The sequence below is a fragment of the Delphinus delphis genome, chromosome 20 (assembly GCF_949987515.2).
Source record: "Delphinus delphis chromosome 20, mDelDel1.2, whole genome shotgun sequence".
Classification (NCBI taxonomy): Eukaryota; Metazoa; Chordata; class Mammalia; order Artiodactyla; family Delphinidae; genus Delphinus; species Delphinus delphis.
Window position 1 is genome coordinate 41,053,965 of NC_082702.1, and position 21,745 is coordinate 41,075,709.

Sequence of the window (21,745 nt, forward strand, 5' to 3'; positions counted from 1 at the left end):
ACCTTTTCAAGAATCTTTGCTTGCTCCAAGGTTATGAAGATAGTTTCCTGTGTTTTATTCTGGAAGCTTTATTACTTTACCTTTTACATATAGGTCTGTGATCTATCTCAAATTAATTTTTGTATATGAATTAAAGGTAAAGATTAAGATACATTTTATTTTCTTATGGATAGAAGTTGATCCAGTACCATTATTGAAAAGCCCATCATTTTTCTACTCTATGACATTGGTGCCTTTGTCATAAATCAGGTGACCAGCCATATATCTGTGGCTCTCTTCCCTAACTCTTCATTCTGTGCCATTGGACTATTTGTTCTGTCTTAGTACCATTACTACATTGCATTAATTACAATTTCTTTATAGTAAATCTTGATATTTGATAGTGTGGGTCTTTTTTTAGGATTGTATTGGTTATTCTAGGTCCTTTGCATTTCTGTATGAATTTTAGAGTCAGCTTGTCAATCTCTACCCACCACACCCCCAAAATTAAAAAAAAAAAACAAACCTGCTGGGATTTTGATTAAGATTACCCAATGGTTAGTACTTAGCGCTTTCACTGCAGAGGGCCTGGGTTCAGTCCCTGGTCAAGGAACTAAGATCCCACGAGCCTCACGGCGGTGGCCCAAAAAAAAAAAAAAAAGATTACCTAAGAGTTTTATAGTTAAAATCATACATTTAGGTCTTTTCTCCATTTGAGTTAATTTTTGTATATGGTGTTAGGTAAGGGTCCAGCTTTATTCTTTTGCATGTAGTTATCCAGTTTTCTCAGCATCATTTGTTGAAAAGACTCTCCTGTCCTCATTGAATAGTCTTAACATTGTTTTTAAATATCATCCCTGGCAGTCCAGTGGTTAGGACTTGGCACTTGCACTGCCAGGGCCCAGGTTCAATCCCTGATCAGGGAACTAAGATCCCTGTGTGGTACAGTCAAAAAGAAAAGAAAACAAAACAAAAACCTTTGACCATATGTGCAAGCGTTTATTTCTAGGCTCTCTATTCTGTCCCATTGGTCTCTGTGTCTGTCTTTGTACTAGTTCCACAGTGTTTTGATTGCGGTAGCTTTGTAGTAAGCTTTGAAATTTGAAAGCGTGGGTCTTCAGTTTTGTTCTTTGTTTTTGAAGATTGTCTTGGCTATTCAGCGTCCCTTGAGATTCCATATGACTTTTAGGATGGATTTTTCTGTTCTGCAAAAAATGTCTTTGAGATTTTTATGCAGACTGCATTGAATCTGTAGATTGCTTTAGGTAGTATTGACATGTTAACAATAATAAATCTTCCAATAAATGAACATGGGATGTTTTTCCATTTATTCATGTCTTCTTTAATTTTTTTCAGCAATGTTGTATAGTTTTCATTGTGTAAAACTTTAACCTTTTTGATTGAGTTAATTCCTAGGTATTTTATTCTTCTTGATGCTATTGTAAATGGAATTGTTTTCATAATTTCCTTTTTAGGTTGTTCACTGTTTGTGTATAGAAATGCAACTGATTTTCATGTGTTGACTTTGTGTCCTGCTACTTTGTTGAATTCATTTATTATCTCTAGCAGTTTTTGTTTTTGTTCTGGTAGAATCATTAGGGTTTCCTTTGTTTTTTAAATTAATTAATTAATTAATTTTTAGCTGTGTTGGGTCTTCGTTGCTGTGCACGGGCTTTCTCTAGTTGTGGTGAGCGGGGGCTACTCTTCGTCGTGGTGCGCGGGCTTCTCATTGTTGTGGCTTTCTCTTGTTGTGGAGCATGGGCTCTGGTGCACAGACTTCAGTAGTTGTGGCACGTGGGCTCAGTAGTTGTGGCTTGGGGGCTCTAGAGCTCAGGCTCAGTAGTTGTGGCGCACGGGCTTAGTTGCTCCACAGCATGTGGGATCTTCCCGGGCCAGGGCTCGAACCTGTGTCCCTTACATTGGTAGGCAGATTTTTAACCACTGTGCCACCAGGGAAGCCCAGGGTTTTTGATATATAAGATTATATCATCTAAGAACAGATAATTTTGCTTCTTCCTTTCCAATTTAGATACCTTTTATTTCTTTTTCTTGCCTAATTGCTCTGGCTAGAACTTCCAGTACTGTGTTGAAAAGAAGTGATGAAAGCAAGCATCATTACTTGTTCCTGATCATAGAGGAAAAACTTTGTCTTTTACCTTTGAGTATGATGTTTACTGTGGGGCTTCCTTCCTCCCTCCCTCCCTCCCTACCTACCTCCCTCCCTCCCTCCCTTCCTCCTTTCCTCCCTCCCTCCCTCCTTCACCAGTCTTAGTTGTGGCACGTGGGGTCTTCATTGCCGCATGTTTTTAGTTGTGGCATGTGGACTTCTTAGTTGTGCATGCGAACTCTTAGTTGCGGCATGCATGTGGGATCTAATTCCTCGACCAGAGATTGAACCCGAGCCCCCTGCATTGGGAGCATGGAGTCTTACCCACTGGACCACCAGGGAAGTCCCAAATGGGTTTTTCATATATGGCTTTTATTATTTTGAGATATTTTCCTTCTATTCCTACCTTATTGAGCGTTTTTATCATGAAAGGGTATTGAATTTTGCCGAATGCCTTTTCTGAACCAGTTGAGATAATCATGTGATTTTTTTTTCCCTTCATTCTGTTAATGTGGTTTATTACATTGATTGATATTCATGTGTTGAACCATTCTTGCATTCTGGGAATAAATCCCACTTGGTCATGGTGTATAATTCTTCAAATATGCTGCAGAATTTGGTTTGCCAGTATTTTGTTGAGGATTTTTCATCAGTGCTCATAAGGGATATTGGTCTGTAGTTTTCTTGTATTGTCTTCGTCTGGCTTTGGTATCAGGGTAATGCTGACTCCATGGAATGAGTTAGGAAGTGTTCCCTCCTCTTCAATTTATTTGAATGTTTGAAGAAGATCGGTATTAGTTCTTATTTAAATGTTCGGTTGAATTCACTGGGTCCAGGGCTTTGCTTTGTTAGGAAATTTTTTTTTTTTTTTGGCTGTATTGGGTCTTCGTTTCTGCGCGCAGGCTTTCTTTAGTTGCAGCGAGTGGGGGCTACTCTTTGGTGTGGTGCGTGGGCTTCTCATTGTGGTGGCTTCCCTTGTTGCGGAGCACAGGCTCTAGGCACCAGGGCTCAGTAGTTGTGGCACACAGGCTTAGTTGCTCCGAAGCATGTGGGATCCTCCTGGACCAGGGCTCAAACCCATGTCCCCGTATTGGCAGGCGTATTCTTAACCACTGTGCCACGACGGAAGCCCCTGTGAGGAGATTTCTAATTACCGGTTCCATCTTCTTACTAGTTAAAGGAATATTCAGATTGTCTGTTTCTTTGTGGTTTAGTTTTAAGGGTTTGTGTTTCTAGGAATTTGTCCACTTCATGTAGGTTATCCAGTTTGCTGGTATACAGTTGTTCATAGTACTCTCTTATAATCCTTTCTTTAAAATAATTAATTTTATTTTTTTGGCTGCGTTGGGTCTTCGTTGTGCATGGGCTTTCTCTAGTTGCAGTGAGCGTGGGCTTCTCATTGCAGTGGCTTCTCTTGTTTCAGAGCACGGGCTCTAGGTGCACGGGCTTCAGTAGTTGGGCTTGCGGGCTCTAGAGCTCAGGCTTAGTAGTTGTGGTGCACAGGCTTAATTGCTCTGCGGCACATGGGATCCTCCCAGACCAGGGCTGGAACCTGTGTCCCCTGCATTGGCAGGCAGATTCTTAACCACTGCGCCACCAGGGAAGCCCTAATCCTTTTTATTTCTGTAGAATTGATAGTGTTGTTTCTAATTTTAGTAATTCAAGTATTTTCTCCTTTTTTCTTAGTCTGTTGAGCTAAAAGTTTGTCAATTTTGATCTTTTTAAAGAACCAACTTTTGGTTTCATTGATTTTTCTCTATTTTTCTGTTTCCTGTTTCATTTACCTCTGCTCTAATCTTTATTACTTTCTTCTGCTGGCTTTAGGTTTAGTTTGTTCTTTTTCTAGTTCCTTAAGTTGTAAAGTTTTGTTCACAACTAGAAATCAGATTCTCCCCCTTCCACAGGGCTTGCTCTTTTTTGTTTTTGTCTTTTTGATTGTCGTAAGCTGGTTTTTTTTGTTGTTGTTGTTGTTGTTTTTTGCCAGGGATCAGCCTGAGGTATAAACTTAAGGTCTTCTCTGGTCTTTTTTGAGCCTTTCCCTGGGCATGGGTGATTATTTTCTAATTTTCCCCAGATATTCAGTTGTTTTTTAAATATCCTAGTCTTTAATGTGTGGCTTTTAGAAGGGGAAAAAGAAAAATGAGGTGCGGGTGTCACTACTTTAAATCCCCTGGGGGACTTGCCTTGTGGCGCAGTGGTTAAGAATCCACCTGCCAGTGCAGGGGACACGGGTTCAATCCCTGGTCTGGGGTGATCCCACATGCTGCGGAGCAACTAAGCCCATGTGCCACAACTCCTGAAGCCCATGTGCCTAGAGCCCATGCTCCACAACAAGAGAAGCCACTGCAATGAGAAACCCACGCACCACAACAAAGAGTAGCCCCTGCTCACCAGAACCAGAGAAAGCCCGTGTGCAGCAATGAGGACCAAACGCAGCCAAAAATAAATTAAAAAATAAATTAAAAAAAAAAAAACTGAACCATACAGCCAGTGTCTACTTCTTCCTTGTATTTTCTGTAATCTGATGAATTTATAGATGGAGAGTACAAAGTAGAAACTGAATGTCCTTTTATTATCAAATTGGGCTGATAGATGAAAAATATATATAATCTTATTTCTTTTTATAGTTCATGGTTAGGGACTGTAGAATTATAGAGCACTGTTAAGAAACTTCTTCCAACTTCCTAGGGGGTTTTTTGGGTTTTACATACTCCACAATGTTTTTGTGTGGTGGGGGTAAAAAATTTCTGTAGTGCCTTAAGAATATACAAGCACAATAGAGAAATAGATGCAGTTTAAATTATTTTTAATTTTTTTAACATCTTTATTGGAGTATAATTGCTTTACAATGGTGTGTTAGTTTCTGCTGTATAACAAAGTGAATCAGCTATACATATACATATATCCCCATATCCCCTCCGTCTTGCATCTCCCTCCCACACTCCCTATCCCACCCATCTAGGTGGTCACAAAGCACCGAGCTGATCTCCCTGTGCTATGCAGCTGCTTCCCACTAGCTATCTGTTTTACATTTGGTAGTGTGTATATATATCCATGCCACTCTCTCACTTCGTCCCAGCTTACCCTTCCCCCTCCCCATGTCCTCAAGTCCAAGTCCATTCTCTACGTCTGTGGCTTTATATATACATGACCTGCCCCTAGGTTCTTCAGAACCTTTTTTTTTTTTTTTTTTTAGATTCCATATATATATGTTAGCATACGGTATTTGTTTTTCTCTTTCTGACTTACTTCACTCTGTATGACAGACTCTAGGTCCATCCACCTCACTACAAATAACTCAGTTTCGTTTATTTTTATGGCTGAGTAATATTCCATTGTATATATGTGCCACATCTTCTTTATCCATTCATCTGTCGATGGACACTTAAGTTGCTTCCATGTCCTGGCTTTTGTAAATAGAGTGATGCAGTTTAATTTAAAATGAAACTAACTTGTTTACTTGTCAGGAAATTAATCTTTAATAAAGTTAACATAGTGTAAATGAGTACTTAATCAGATTATTTTTCTTATCCAAATTAGGAAAATTGTTTAATTAAAGTCAATAACTTTTATTGGAGTTCTCTAATGAAAATACACATTTTCAGTCCTAGGATTCAAAGAGACTTTTGCAGGTCTTAACTTTCTGAATTTTGTTTTAGATGGTTTAACATAGTATAGAGTCTCCATATCTTTTAGAATAATGTTTAGGTTGTAGAACAAATAATTTTAAAAGAATTTAGTTTAATGTTGACATTTATCAAAAAAATGCTAGACACCAACATGCTCTTAAATTGCCTAATTTAGTGACATTTTGCATATTTGTTCTGTTGCTAATTGCAAAAATTGATTTTTTTTGTAGTTCTTTGTAGTTTACAAAATGTTTTCTCAGAGTTTATATTTAATATTTGCTAAAGTTTTTTGAAAAGGGCAAGGCAAGTACATTGTACAGATGATTTAAGATTACACTTAATGTAATTGGTAGAGATCTTAAACCCAGGTCTTTTGACTCTGCTGTTCCACTTTTATTGTACCATGTTGCCTCTTATAGTTATCTTATAATTTCATGTACTTTTCATTTTATAAAGTACTTTCACATTATCTCTTTTAATTCTCTGAATAAGCTTTTTTAGAAATCCTGGTGTTTGATTTCAAGACAAGTGCTGTTTCTACAACGTTTGGAGCTTCTAATAAAAATCTTGGACCTTGTTTACCATTATATTAGTTTAAGCTCTTTTAGATTAATTGTGGTAGGCTAACTACTATGACTAATAATCTCTAGTTCTTGTTGGTTTGTGACAGAAAAGTTTATTTTCTTTTGTATTGTCACTCTTGAATACAAGGTCTGTCTATTTTTTGATACAATCATGTTCAGCACACAGCCTCCATGGTCCCTGGGAAAAGGGAAGAAAGTATAGGAAAGGCACATAAGATACATGAACCTGGAAATTATTACCAATTATTACTACTCACTGTCCAGGAGTAATCACTTGCAAATGAGTGGCCCTACTCATTTGCAAGAGGACTAGGAAAGGTATACTATACAGTTCTATACGTAAATCTTTGGTGGTCAGCTTGTCTTCTCGTCCACATTTGCTATACGGTGTTGGTCTTTAAGTACATTTAGGAGTCAATACTAGTAGCTCAATGACTGGTATGGGCTCTACAATCATACTGCTTGGGTTTGAATCCTGAGCTGTACTGTATCTTTGGCCAAGCAGTTTAACTTTTCTAGACCTTTTATTGAATCATTCATTGCTTAGTTTATTCATTCACCTATCCTTTCACTCATTCAATAAATATTTTTTGATTGCTCACTACATTATAGGCAATATTGTAGATGCTGGGGATCCAGAGATAAATAAAAGACAGAAAAGGTCCCTGCCCTTATGGGCACAGAGACAATAGCAGAGACAATAAGCAAATAAACAAAATAATATTAGAATGTATTAAGGGCTATATTGGAAATTAGAATATGATGTGATAGAGGTTAATTATGGAGGGAACTACCTCCAATTCCTTTTTTGTAGAATGAGAATAATATCACCTACCTAAGAGCTGATGTGGGGATGAAATGAAACATTGCATGTAAAGAACATAGTAAATGTTCAGTAAATATTATTTGCTATTATTACTTAGGCTTCTTTTAGCAGCTTGATCAGTGTTCTGTGAACCCTGATGGAGAAAATGCAGCAGAATAAGATATCTACATTGGCATCTTAGAATTCATCTGGGTTGATTGCTGTCATTTTAAAGAGCTGTGTTTGCATTCCATTGGCCAGTGTTGTATCAAAATGAAAAGAGAAAGAGCACTTAAGCACAAGTTCTAGAAATCTTTCTGATACTCCCCAAAGGAGGATTTCAGATGTTCTCAATATAATTACATGGTGAGAGCCAAGAGGTTTCTGAAGTATATATTTCTTGAAATTTTAAAAACTCAAACTATGAAGCTGTTGAAAAATACCACCTACTTTCTAGCCAACTAATAAACTAACTTTTTCTTTTATTCAAAGTAAATAATCTTATTCATTAATATGGTCTGCAAATATGTAATACACTCAGGGTAGTTTGTTACTGTAGCTGGGGATTCAAGAGGGGGAGTGGAATCAGACATGTTTCCCACTCTCATGAAATTTCTAGTTCAGTGAAGTTTGCAAACAAGATAATAACAAAAGTATGATAAAGCCTTAATGGGGGAAATTCAGATCTCTCTGAGAGCAAATAGGGACCTAAAACCCAGATGAAGGGGTTGAATCAGGCACTGCTATTTGAATGAAGTTCCTAGCTAATTAATAAACATTAGCCAGGGAAAAGCTAAATACTAAGGAAGTGAAAGTATTAAGCAGAGGAAAGGGTTTAGAGCTACACTGTCCAATTCAGCAGTTACTAACCACATTTAAATTTAAAGCAACTAAAATTAAAAATTCAGTTCTTCACTTGCATTAACAACACTTCAAGGCTTGGTAGCCAATGTGGGTAATGGTTACATTGCCTTTGTTTTTTTTTTTTTTTTTTTTTGCGGTACGCGGGCCTCTCACTGTTGTGGCCTCTCCCGTTGCGGAGCACAGGCTCCGGATGCGCAGGCTCAGCGGCCACGGCTCACGGGCCCAGCCGCTCCGCAGCATGTGGGATCTTCCCGGACCGGGGCACGAACCTGTGTCCCCTGCATCGGCAGGCAGACTCTCAACCACTGTGCCACCAGGGAAGCCCTACATTGCCTTTTGAACAAATGATGCTAGCAATTGGACATCCATAGACAAGAAAATAAACCTTAACCTAAACTTCACACCTTACACAACAATTGATATGACATGGATCATGGGTTTTTTTTTACAATGCAGATATAGAATATTTTCATCATTTCAGAGAGTTCTGTTGAGCAGTGCTGATTTAGAAGGCTCTGAGACCAAAGGAAATACGGCATGTTAATGAATTACAAGAAATATACAACAGTAGAATTTGATTTCATTTGTCCAAAAAGTATTAGTATTTTAGGAATTATCAGAAACATTTTATTCTCATTTTTCAAAATGTGAAAATCATTTGAAATTACATCAATTTTTAATTTAGCATAGGTAATGGCAACTGTATTTAAATAAAAAATATACTGTTTATAGACCAAGATGAATATTCTTTAAGAGCTTTTACATTGTCTTTTTTTTTTTTTTTTTTTTGCTTTACACGGGCCTCTCACTGTTGTGGCCTGTCCCGTTGCGAAGCACAGGCGGCCATGGCTCACAGGCCTAGCCGCTCCACAGCATGTGGGATCTTCCTGGACCGGGGTACGAACCTGTGTTCCCTGCATCAGCAGGTGGGCTCTCAACCACTGTGCCACCAGGGAAGCCCTACATTGTCTTTTTAATGAATGGTGCTGTAGCAGTTGGACATCTTTAAGCAAATAAAACCACCTTAACCTAAACCTCACATCTTATACAAAAATTAATTCAAAATGGATTGTGAAATTAAATGTGAATTGTAAAACCATAAAACTTTTAGAAGAAAGCATAGGAGAAAATCTTCAGGACCTCAAGCTATGAGAAAAGTTCTCGGGCATGATACCAAAAGCATGATACTAGAAGAAAAAATAGATAAATTGGACTTCATCAAAATTAAAAACTTTAGCCCTGTGAAAGATCCTATTAAGAGGACGGAGGACTTCCCTGGTGGTCCAGTGGTTGGGACTCCACACTCCCAATGCAGGGGGTACTGGTTCAATCCCAGGTTGAGGAACTAAGATTCCACATGCTGCACAGCATGGCAAAAAAAATATAAAAGGATGGCAAAGACAGGCTAAGACAGGAAGAAAACATTTGCAAACCACATATCTGACAAAGATCTTGTATCTAGAATATGTAAAGAACTTTGAAAACTCAACAGTAAAAAAGCAATTCAGGTGGCTTCCCTGGTGGCGCAGTGGTTGGGAATCCGCCTGCCAGTGCAGGGGACGCGGGTTTGAGCCCTGGTCCAGGAAGATCCCACATGCCGCAGAGCAACTGGGCCCGTGACCCATAACTACTGAGCCTGTGCTCTAGAGCAACTAGAGAAGCCACCACAATGAGAAGCCTTCGCACGGCAACGAAGAGTAGCCCCCTCTCTCCGCAACTAGAGAAAGCCCGTGCACAGCAACAAAGACCCAGTGCAGCCAAAAATAAATAAATAAATAAAATAAAATTTTAAAAAAAGCAATTCAGTTATAAATGGGCACAAGACATGAACAGACATTTTGCCAAGGAGGAGATAAGATGGCAAATAAGCATGTGAAAAGATTTTCCACATTATTAGCCATTAGAAAAATGCAAATTAAAACCACAATGAGATATCACTATATGCCTTATAGAACAGTTAAATAAAAAAATAGTGATAGGGCTTCCCTGGTGGCGCAGTGGTTGAGAGTCCGCCTGCCGATGCAGGGGACACGGGTTCGTGCCCCGGTCCGGGAAGATCCCACATGACATGGAGCGGCTGGGCCCGTGAGCCGTGGCCACTGAGCCTGTGTGTCGGAGCCTGTGCTCCGCAATGGGAGAGGCCACAACAGTGAGAGGCCCACGTACAGGAAAAAAAAAATAGTGAATACTAAATGCTGGCAAGGATGCCAAGAAACTTTATCCCACCTAAACTGCTGTTACGAATGTAAAATGGTGTAACCACTCCGCAAGATAGTTTGTCAGGTTCTTAAAAAACTAAACTGGCATTTACCACATGACCCAGGAATCACATTTGGCATTTATTGCAGAAAAATAAAAACTTGTTCACACAATAACCTTTAAGGTTCATAGTGGTGTCATTTTTCTTAGTCAAAAATTAGAAACAAGCCAAATGGAAGAAGAGTTAAACAAACTGGTATATCCATACAATGCACTAGCTACCATTCAGCAATAAAAAGGAACAAACTGTTGATACACACAAGTTCTAAGGTTCTCCATGGAACTATGTTGAGTGGGAAAAAAGGCAATCTCAAATGGTTACATACTGTGATTCCATTTATCTATATAACATTCTCAAAATGGCAGGGCTACAGAGATGACACTAGATTAGCGGTTGCCAGGGAACAGGAACTGGTTGAAGACTGTGAATGTAAATGGGTAGCACAAGAGAGTTCCTTTGTGGTAATGGAAGAGTTCTGGATCATGACTGTTATGGTGGTTACTTGAATCTACATATGGGATAAAATTGCATAAAATTACATACATACTTTGTTATACAGTGATAAGTTTTATGAAGGAATAAATATTTTGAGTCTTATCCCAAAAGTTACTGAAAGTTAAAATGGAGATTATAGTATTTTTTTCCATAACTAGACTTTGTATTTCATTATATGCCAAGATTCATTTCCAGGTGATGATTTTTTGTATGATGTTGTTACATGTATATTTTCCGTTTGAAGCAATTTATGGAAATTTAATTTTGTATTTTTATTATCTCTACATTGTGTTGTCATGTGTCTAATATATTCAGATCCGCTCCCTCCAAGTAATGTAGCAGAACTGATAATAGAACTCCTCTTATTGAAGCTGCTTTAGTCTGTCGTATACCTTCAGGCTTTAACCCTCCAGCTTTAGTTAAATTAAGCAGGCACAGACCTTTGCTATGGAAACGTACAGAAACATAACAAACAACTTAGCTTACTTTCTTCTGCAAAGCAGAAGGTGACCTGAAGAGAAGTATCCTGATACTAGATGAAAGATTTTAGAGAATAGTGTTAACAGTAGCAACAATTTGTTGCCTATAACATTGGCAGCAAATGGGATGGGATGGAATGATAGTCTAATTAATTTATTTGATGTTCTTTTAAAGTCCTTGAGTTGCAAGGGAGAAGCCCTATTTTTCTTATGCTGTAGTATATATGCTTGGAGCAGATGTTGGCTGAAATACGTGTTATGAAATACATTCTCTTTGAAATCTTATCTGCCTGATTACCTTCCCCCATCACTGGCTCATTTTACTATCAAAGTATAAAGGACAGGTGGCTTATGTCTTTGCCAAGCTGGTATTAATATGAGTCATCTAATATGACTGGGATACTTTGGAATATAGTACTTACTGGTATGTTATGTGATATTTGGGTAACTTAATAGATAGCAATAAAATTTTTAGTTTGTATTTTCTATTTTAGATTTTACTACTTCATTTTAAACAGCTACTTTAGTGGTTATAATTCTTATTTAAATAATTCTGTTGACTAACCTCGTGTTATTTTGTTCCACCAAATTGTACTCTCTCATTCCAAAATTCATTCATTCAGCAGTGATTAAATGCCCATAACGTGGTAGGTACTATACTAGGCTCTGGAGATAACAAGAATGACACTGTCCCCCTCACAGTACTTTGAGGCAAGTGGTAAAGTTGTTGGTACTTCTTCCTCCACTACAAGAACAGTTGGTTCCATAGAATAATTTGTTCAATGTAGGATTAAACATGAAAGAGCAACAATAAGTATAGCAGAAAGGATGATTAGCCATGAGTTCGGAGTAGTTCCTTAATCTTTCGTAGCTTCAGATTCTTCATCTATAAACTGGAAAAAATGGCATGTACTCCACAAGAGTTTTAGAATTACATAAACTAATTTAGTTAAAGTATATCACCACTCTCTACTGTTACTTTTTCACTTCTGTGTCCAAATTTGTATGACTCTCATTCTACATTATCACTTACCCCATCTGCCTCCATACAAACCAAAAGGGAAAAGTGACTGAACCATATTTGTGTGCATATGCATACATACGCCCACACTGTTACTATTTCTTCTTTAGTTATTGATTTATTTAGGCTTTATTTTTTTTTTACTGTAATCGTGTTGGCATTTTATTTTTTATGGAATATTTTCCATTCAATTCAAGCTTTAACATTTATTAACTTGTTTATACCAAAATATGTAAAAAGAAATCACAACTGAAATATTGATAGATTTCTTAAATACACAAATAGTTAAATATTTACAGAAAACTGCAATTTCCAGTTAAATATACTAGGTTAAACACATGTGTTTACCTTCATTAGACATTAAACAGTTACAACTCAAGCTTGTTGGTTGGAGAGAAAGAACCAATAATTAAGCACAAATCATTTTATACTAAAGAACCTTGGAAAGGCTCAGGGGATTGAGGCACTGGTGTCTCTGAAAGTGGGATGTGAGGTGAGGCCGAAAACATATTGTTGAAGGTCTACAAAAGAAGCAGTTAAACTTCCCAGATTTTTCTCTCTTATATGGTATAATGAAGTGATAACCACTGGCTTACCTTGGGAGAATTCTGGAGATTTATTCTTTAGAGGGAATGAAATAGAAGTTCTAGGTTCTAGAATAACTGAAAGCAGGGCTTGAGGATCTGTACAGAAAATGGGATGGGGATGAAAGGGGAGGCATAATGAAAGTCTGTGTACTGAATAGGGAGAGCTTTGACTCCTCTTAACTCCCAAAACGCTTGCAGTGGGTTTATGTTCCCTAGACAGGAGACTGGAGGATTCATTTTAGGCAAACTGATACCAGTGTGCCTCTTGACTTGCAAATCTTCTAAGGCTAGTGGTTCTCAACCCTATCAGACCCAACCCCACTCTTTTAAAATTTTAAACAAATATTTTATAATACTTTATTTACCTGAAATGGAAATTCAAGGACAATATAATCAGCCTACACATATAATTTTAGAAATACCAATATAATGCTTTTATTATTAAGAGGAACCAAATTTAGAAAACGGTTATAAACAAATTATAACAAAAAGTTATATTTCAAAATGAAAAGGCTTGGTAATGACTATAGAGAAAACAATGAAATAATTAGATACTTGTACCTACAGCATCACTATATCACACTTGCACATAGGCAAGTGTGTTGATCAGCAACCTAAATTCCACAAGTGAGTGGCATTACTAGCAATGACATGATTTTCTGAAATGATCAACTCTTGCTAAAGTTTACCTCTGGAATTCCCTGGTGGTCCAGTGGTTAAGACTCTGTGCTTGCAGTGCAGGAGGTGCGGGTGCGATCCCTGGTCGGGGAGCTAAGATTCCACGTGCCACACAGCGCAGCCAAAATAAATAAATAAATAAAGTTTACCTCAGTTTACATGGCAGTTGCATTCATGAAAAATTCATATGTGTTAAAACTGCGATTTGGGTGGTATTTATATATACTAAGGAGTTGGGTTCCAAGTTCGTAAACGTTTCTGTATACACGAATATATATGATGGGACGTTCTGAAGTTCTGTGCAACATAGGCTAGTTCCTCTCTGAAAAACAATGATTATCTCGTGCATTGATAGAAGTTTGAATTTCTGGCCCCTTTCCATTAAATACCTATATGCACCTCACTCATCATGTTGCCATACTCATTCATTTATAAATTGACTGAGCCTGTTTTGGGGCAACAATGGCAGAATAGTTAAGATAGAGAGTATACTGGCACTCTCATCATTTTACGCTGCTGCTCAGGGAGCTACAAATCACAGTGATGCAGTTAAAACTCAGTAGTGTTTAAAGTGCTATGAGTACTGAAACTTTTACAGTGCATACTCATGTCATCATGATGTCATCATTCTACTCATCATGTCAAAACAAACAGAAAGAGGATTTCAGTCATCCTTTTAAAGCACAGTAGACTGTATTTTGTTATTGTGCAATAACGCTATGGCTGGGCTAAAAGAATGTATGTATTATATGGCCTCACATTTCCATCTAGATGTCTCACTGTTACCTTGAATACCACATGACTAACATTGAAAACATTATCTTCTTCCAAACCTGTTCTAAATCAGTGACTTCTTCATTTCTTTATTTGCTAGTGATACCATCATTCTCTTGAGTACTGAAGCTCAGAACTTCTAATTTCTTTGTTCCCTTCTCTTTATTATTCTATACGTAGCCAGTTACAAAAAATCTCTTTAGGATCTCACGAGAAAGACTTATTGCATTAATCCTCCTTCATTTCTATTTATGTTCTCACTTCTACCCTTGTTTAAACTTTTGAGTACACATGATTTTAGTGCTTCAGCCTCTTAGCTGGTTTCCATGATTTCGTCTTTTCTCTCCTTCACAGGACCTTAATTGCTTTTTATCATGTGCTTCCCTATATTATTATTATTAATAAATTTCTGCCTTTTAAGGTCTTCACTAATTCCTTAAAATTTAATACATGCCACTTTGTTCTTTTTTTTTATTGTCACCTATATAATACTGGCTGAAGCAGTGACATTTGGTATAGATATTTCCATAGTGGATCCTCAATAAAAAGAAGGAGGGGTGGAGTGGTGAACAAGACAAAGTTTCTGTATTTTGGGAACTTATGTGGTAATAAGGAAAACAGATATAAACAAATGTATAAAATACTTTTTTTAAATTAATTAATTAGTTTATTTATTTATTTTTGGCTCCATTGGGTCTTCACTGCTGCCTACAGGCTTTCTCTAGTTGTGGAGAGCGGGGGCTACTGTTCGTTGCGGCACGCGGGCTTCTCATTGCGGTGGCTTCTCTTGTTGTGGAGCACGGGCTCTAGGCGTGCGGGCTTCATTAGTGGCATGCAGGCTCAGTAGTTGTGGCTCGCGGGCTGTAGAATGCAGACTGAGTAGTTGTGGCACACAGGCTTAGTTGCTCCGCGGCATGTGGGATCTTCCCGGACCAGGGCTCAAACCCGTGTCCCATGCATTGGCAGGCGGATTCTTAACCACTGTGCCACCAGGGAAGTCCCTAAAATACTTTTGATAGTGATAAATACTATGAAAAATAATAAAACAGGATAAAGGGATAGAAATGTGATGTTTTAGATGGGGTGGTTTTCTCTGAGAAGTTGACCTTTGAGTGTAGAGCTGAAGGAGTGAGGTAATATGAAGATCAGAGGGAAGAATATTCCAGAGGGACAAAATATTAAGTGTGAAGGCCCTGAGGTTAGGAGTGAGCTTGAGTGGTTCATGCAATAAGGCCAAGGTGGCCAGAGCAGACTGTGGAAGGGAGAGAGTAGGAGAAGGTAAGGCAACAAGTTAGCCAGGGCCCAGATCACACAGGACTTGTAAATCATCATAGGGCATTTGAATTTAGTTCTGAGTATGGAAGGAAGCCATCAGAGAGTTCTGAGCAGGGGTGTAAAGTTATCTGGTTAATATTACAAGGTTGTTCTGACTCTTGGACAGAGAATAGGCTATCAGGGAGCAAGAGTAAGAACAGGGAGAGCAGTTATAAGACTATTGCAATGGTCCAGGCTTTATTTGCTTCTCTGTAAAGGCACAGGGCTGAAAATCATCCTGGGTAAATTATTTTATCTGATAATAGGCAAAAGACTTCATGTCCTTTCCTGGGTAGAGGAGGATAATCAATAAATTATGATGTTGCTTGGTTACAAACTCCACCGTAAAGCCAGGGATGAGCAAGCAGGAGGGAGTAAAGCAGTCACCTGAAGGACAACATAATCAAATAAAACTCCTACATATTTGAAACTCTGACTAGATTCCATACTTAGAATCTGGATGCAAACTAATAGCTAACATTTGTTAGGTACATGCCAGACACTGTACTAGGCACTCTATATTTGCTATCATGTGTCAGGATACTTTACAAAACCATAGTGCAGAAACAGAAGAGAATTTCTTTTAAGGTTATTAGGTACCTCATAAAATCTCAGGTTTGGAAGCTATGTGGCCTAGAACAGTGTACAGCCACCCTACCCAGTTTTGCTCTAGTGAAAACATCACTGACAGTGTGACTCACAACCCCAGCTTGTAGGGACAGTGCTTAGGACTGGGTGGGCATCAGAAACTCCACCACTACTGTCTTGAAGAGCTGGGCACTCCACTGTGCTTACCAAAAAATTGACTTTAGGCAGTCTATGTTATCATATCGCTCCCTTGCTGGTTCAATGGAATAAAACAGCCATAGAGCACATCTTCCTCCCAGAGGCATTTGGGGCCAAAAGTAGGAGTGGGGATTGCTGAGCAAGGTCTGTCTGAAATTTGTAAGATCTCCACCAAGTGCACGTAAGCCACCATCTCAAAGCAGAGGAATCTGACTAAAACTGCAGTAAAGCTGATACAGCTTAAGAACTGTGACCTGACCAAAAAAAAAAAAAAAAAAAAATAGCATGCCTCTTTCTGAAGGTAAATACTTGCTACTTCAGTTCCTAGAGTTGTTCTATACAAAATGGCTAGTATATGTTAAACTATACATACACACACAAGAAAGTGTGAACCACAGCTAAGAGAAAACACTCAATAGAAGGTGGCCCAAAGATGGCCTAAATCTAACTCTGTGTCTGGGTTGGAGTTATCAGAAAGAGACTTTAACATAACGATGAAAATGCTAAATTATCTAGTAGAAAAGGTGGGCTAAATATGTGAAGAGATGAAGGAATTTCAATAGAGACATGGAAAAAAATTTTTTTAATCAAAAGGATAACGATAAGGACAAAGACACAAGAAGAGAAAACTACAGACTAATATCCGTAAAGAATATAAGCACAAAAATCCTCAACAAAAAACTAGCAAACCAAATCCAACAGCACATTAAAAGGATTATACAGCATGACCAAGTGGGATTTACCTCAGAAATGCAGGTAATTCAACATATGAAAATCAATTGTTGTAATATGCCATACTAATAGAATGAAGGCATAAAAACCACATGATCATCTCAACTGACACAGAAAAGGCATTTGACAAAATTTAACAGCATATCATTTAAAAAAAAAACCAGCAAACTAAGAAAAGTGGGAAAGTCCTTAACATGATCAAGGTCATTTATTAAAAGCCCACAGCTAATAACATCATACTTAATGGTAAAAGACTGAAAGCTTTTCCCCTAAGATCAGGAGCAAGACAAGGATGCTTGCTTTCACCACTGCTATTCAACATTTGTGCTGGAAGTTCTAGCCAGAGCTGTTAGGCAATAAAAAGAAATAAAAGACATCCAAATTGGAAAGGAAGAGGTAAAGTTATCTCTATTAACAGATGACATGCTCACATACTTTAAAAATCCCAAATAATCCCCAAGAAAGCTGCTAGAGCTAATAAATGAGTTTACGAAATTTCAGGGTAGGAGATCAACACATACTTACCGATTGTGTTTCTGTGTATCAGTGATCAACAACCGTAAGAGGACATTAAGAAAGCAGTTTTCATTTACAATAGCATCTAAAAGTATTAAATACTTAGGAATTAATTTAACCAAGGAGGTATAAGGACTTGTATGCTGGAAACTGTAAAATATTTCTGAAAGAAATAAAACTAAATGGAAATATATAAAGTGAAAATAAAATCCAAATATACATGAAACAAAAATAAATAGAAAGACATTCCATGTTCATGGAGAGGAGACTTAATTAACATTGTTAAGATATCAATACTGTCCAAAGCAGTCTACAGATTTAATGCAATACTTACCCAAATTCCAACAACGCTTTTTGCAGAATGGAAAAGCATATCCTCAAATTCATAATGGGGACTTCCCTGGTGGCGCAGTGGTTAAGAATCTGCCTACCAATGTAGGGAGCAGGGTTTGAGCCCTGGTGCAGGGAGATCCCACGTGCTGCAGAGCAACTAATCCCATGTGCCACAACTACTGAGCCCATGTGCCACAACTACTGAAGCCTGCACGCCTAGAGCCCATGCTCTGCAACAAGAGAAGCCACTGCAATGAGAAGCCTGCACATCACAACAAAGAGTAGCTGCTGCTCGCCACAACTAGAGAAAGCCCGCGCACAGCAACGGAGACCCAACGCAACCATGAGTAAATAAATAACTTTATTTAAAAAAAAATTCATATGGAATTGCAAGGGGCTTCAAATAGCTGAAACAATCCTGAAAAAGAAGAGTAAAGTTGGAGGACCCCCTTTCCCTGACTTGTAACATACTACAAAGCTACAGTATTTTAAACAGTATGATACTGGCATAAAGACAGACCAATGAAATAGAATAGAAAGCCCAGAAATAAGCCCTAACATATATGATCAATTCATTTTTGATAGGGTTCCAAAACCATTCAGTAGGAGAAATGACAGTCTTTTCAACAAATGGTGTTGGGAAAATTAGATATCCCCATGCAAAATAATGTAGTTGGATCCTTACCTTACATTATATACAAAAATTAACTAAATATGGATCAAAGACCTAAAACTATAAAATTCTTAGAAGAAAACATGAGAAAAACCTTCTCAACATTGGATTTGGTAATGGTTTCTTAAGTATGACACCTAAAGCACAGGCAACAAAACAAACAAAATAAATTAGATTCCATCAAAATTTTAAAACTTTTGTGCATCAAAGGACACAACCAAGAAAGTGAAAAGACAGCCTGCAGAATGGGAGATAATATTTGCAAATCACATAACTGCAAGGGATTAATATTCAGAATATATAAAGAACTTGTACAACTCAGCATCAAAACTAATATAAATGCACACCCATATGTACTTCCAAAGAATGTTGAATTTTTTTGTTTAAGCAGGCACTTAACTTGGTTGGAGTCAACCTGTAAAACCTGTCTCCCTGTGGTTGGTGGTAGCTTATAATCTCATTTCAGTTATTTTAGCCTTAGGCTGCTTGGATCTATCCTGTTCTTGAATGGTTTACAGGTCAGCCAAAGGATTGGGCGGAGTCTATATATATATAAAATTTGAAGCTCCTCCTCTCTGGCTGTCTCTTTTCTGGGATTTGCCTCTTTCTTTCCAGAGGTTGTGACAGACTCTCTGTCCTTGGTTCTTCAAGCCCTTCAGACTGTAGATTTCTTTGGTAGTTTTAGTCTCACTGTAAGGCATGGACTGTGGCTTTCCCTCAGGTTAAAAGCCTTAAAAACAGGAAACACACCTTTTGTTATTCTCTTCTTACATGTGTCAGTTTGTTTCCAGTATCTGCTTACTTTGGTGTTCTGTCCGTCCTTTCAAGGTGGGTCCAATGGGTGCTACTCAGCCATCAGACTGGACATAGGAGTCTCCCTAAGTGCTTTAGGCTCTGTTTCTTTTAACTGCCTCTTTTCTTGTGGTCGCTGTTTTTACCTCCAGCACCTCCTGGTCATCACCCTTATTAATCCTGTGTAGCCATCTTAACCTCAGCAGTAGTGAAGGGTACCAAAGAAAGTCAAGTAGCCTAGCTTGTTAAGCCAGTTGAAATATTAACTTGGAAACATGCAATAGGATTTTTCAGATCCTTTCTGCTAAAAGTGTCTCTGATTTTAGCAGCCCGTTAGAGGACCTTCCCACATACCCTGATCTTTAAGTCTGGTCTGGATGGTTAATGTTGCCTGGAGCACAGAATCAACATTTCTTTTGTATTCTCCACAGCACTCTACCAAGGCTTTTCAAAATTTAGGTTGATCTAGATTTTAATCCAGAAAAACTCCTTCATCCCTTTGTAATATATTGCAGCATTTTATAACTCTTAAAATATTTCTGTGATTTAGAGGGCTATTCATTTATTACTTGTTTTTATTACTATCTTTTTTGAAATAACATTTTATGTATCAGTAGTATATGATATAAATATAATAGACTTAACATTGTAAGCATATTGTAAAATGCATGGATAATGAATTGTATTTTTCTGTGTTTGCTCTTCCAAATTAGCTCCTGGGCTATAGTGAAAAGCCGATAAATCTACAGATGTTTATTGGAACAGCAGATGATCGATATTTACGGCCTCATGCATTTTACCAGGTGCATCGGATCACTGGGAAGACAGTTGCTACTGCAAGCCAAGAGATAATAATTGCCAGCACAAAGGTTCTGGAAATTCCACTTCTTCCTGAAAACAATATGTCAGCCAGGTATCTTGAAACATATCCCAAAATGGACTGTTCTTTCTTTTTCTAAAATAACTTTGAAGAAAAGTATATTTATTTTTATAGTACAAAAATAAGTCATTGTTCTAAATTAACTGAATAACATTATGTAAATAATTATAGTATATTTGCTAAGGTTGGTACCACATTTCCATAAAGAAAATTCAATTCAGCAAAAGTTTATGACCATGTAGTACCAGCCAAGCATCATGCTAGGTGATAGAGACAAAAGTATATGGACTTTTTTTCAAGTAGCTCACAGTCTAATAGGGTAGACAATAAGTAAACAATTGCAGTAAAATTATGATTGTTAAGTTTCCTTGAGGAAAACTTCAACTCTACTTCCAGGTGTCCCATTTCACCCGTTTCCAAATAAAATGAGGTGGCCAGCTTCTGAATGAGAATGCAGTAGAGTTTTGTTCACGTGGATTATTTAGGAATATATATAGTATCTGTAACAGAAACCTGAAATGCAGTGGCTTAAACAGCCAGAAGTTTAATTTTTTATTCCGTAAAATAAATATACACATAGGCATCTTAGGGCTAGCACAGTGGTTCCATAAGTCATTGGGGCCCCAAGCTCCTTCTGTTTTTTCTTCTCTGCTATTATTAGCATGTGGTTTCCATCCACAAGATTGCCTCATGATCCACAATAGCTACTGGAGCTCTAGCCATCATAACTGTAATCCTGGAAGGAATAGGAAGAACGGGTAAGAGGAAGGGTAAGAGAGAACTTCCATCTGAGTCAGACCTCTTTACAGAGCTTTTCCCAGAAACTTATCCAATACCTTTACTACATCTCATTGATCATCCTTGTATATAAGGAAGACCTGGGTATGTTTTTTTTTACCTGAGTGCATTGCCACCGCTAACAAGATGGGGGTCTGTTACTAAGAAAAACAGAAAAAAAGAATATTTAGTAGGCAACTGTTATTCTGCCACAACCAGGTATGTGAAACTTACAGTGAAGTTTGTTAGAGAAATTGGTTCAAACTATAATATAGGTCTTTCTTGAGATGGTAATGATATCTGTCCCAGGTTATTACAAGAATAGTCCTATTAAAATCAGATTTCAGTCTCGAGTTCTTCTCTTTTAAATTTATGTTTAAATAACATTTTAGGTAAACTGAATATACCCCTGAGGACATAGTAACTTATAACATAATTGTACTATTATAAAATAAGAATTGCCTCTTATCTACTTATCTCCAGAAAAGACAAGTTAATATTGATTTAAATAAAACCTTAACTTTGCCTGCTTTGTTCAAAGGAACAGTACTCGAGAACTCAACTCCACTAAGTCATTACACGGGCTACAATAGAGTTTTTTCATGGCAGAGGTAGACAGCTAGTTGATAATCTCTACTCTTAAATTTCTGTGTTCTGTAATAATTAAAAAAAGAACTTTG

General features: G+C 37.7%; 1 protein-coding gene and 1 non-coding gene across 4 annotated transcripts in view; both read left to right on the forward strand.

Annotated features, from left to right (window-relative positions):
- NFATC3 (nuclear factor of activated T cells 3) overlaps positions 1–21,745 on the forward strand; it is a 133,721-nt gene that overhangs the window by 58,947 nt on the left and 53,029 nt on the right. For all 3 annotated transcript variants that reach the window (XM_059998895.1, XM_059998898.1, XM_059998896.1), the window contains exon 4: positions 20,122–20,321. In XM_059998895.1, the coding sequence (XP_059854878.1) occupies positions 20,122–20,321 (200 nt within the window). The remainder of the gene's footprint in view (positions 1–20,121; positions 20,322–21,745) is intronic.
- Positions 834–905, forward strand: TRNAA-UGC (transfer RNA alanine (anticodon UGC)). Its single transcript has one exon. It is a non-coding gene; the product is annotated as a tRNA-Ala (tRNA).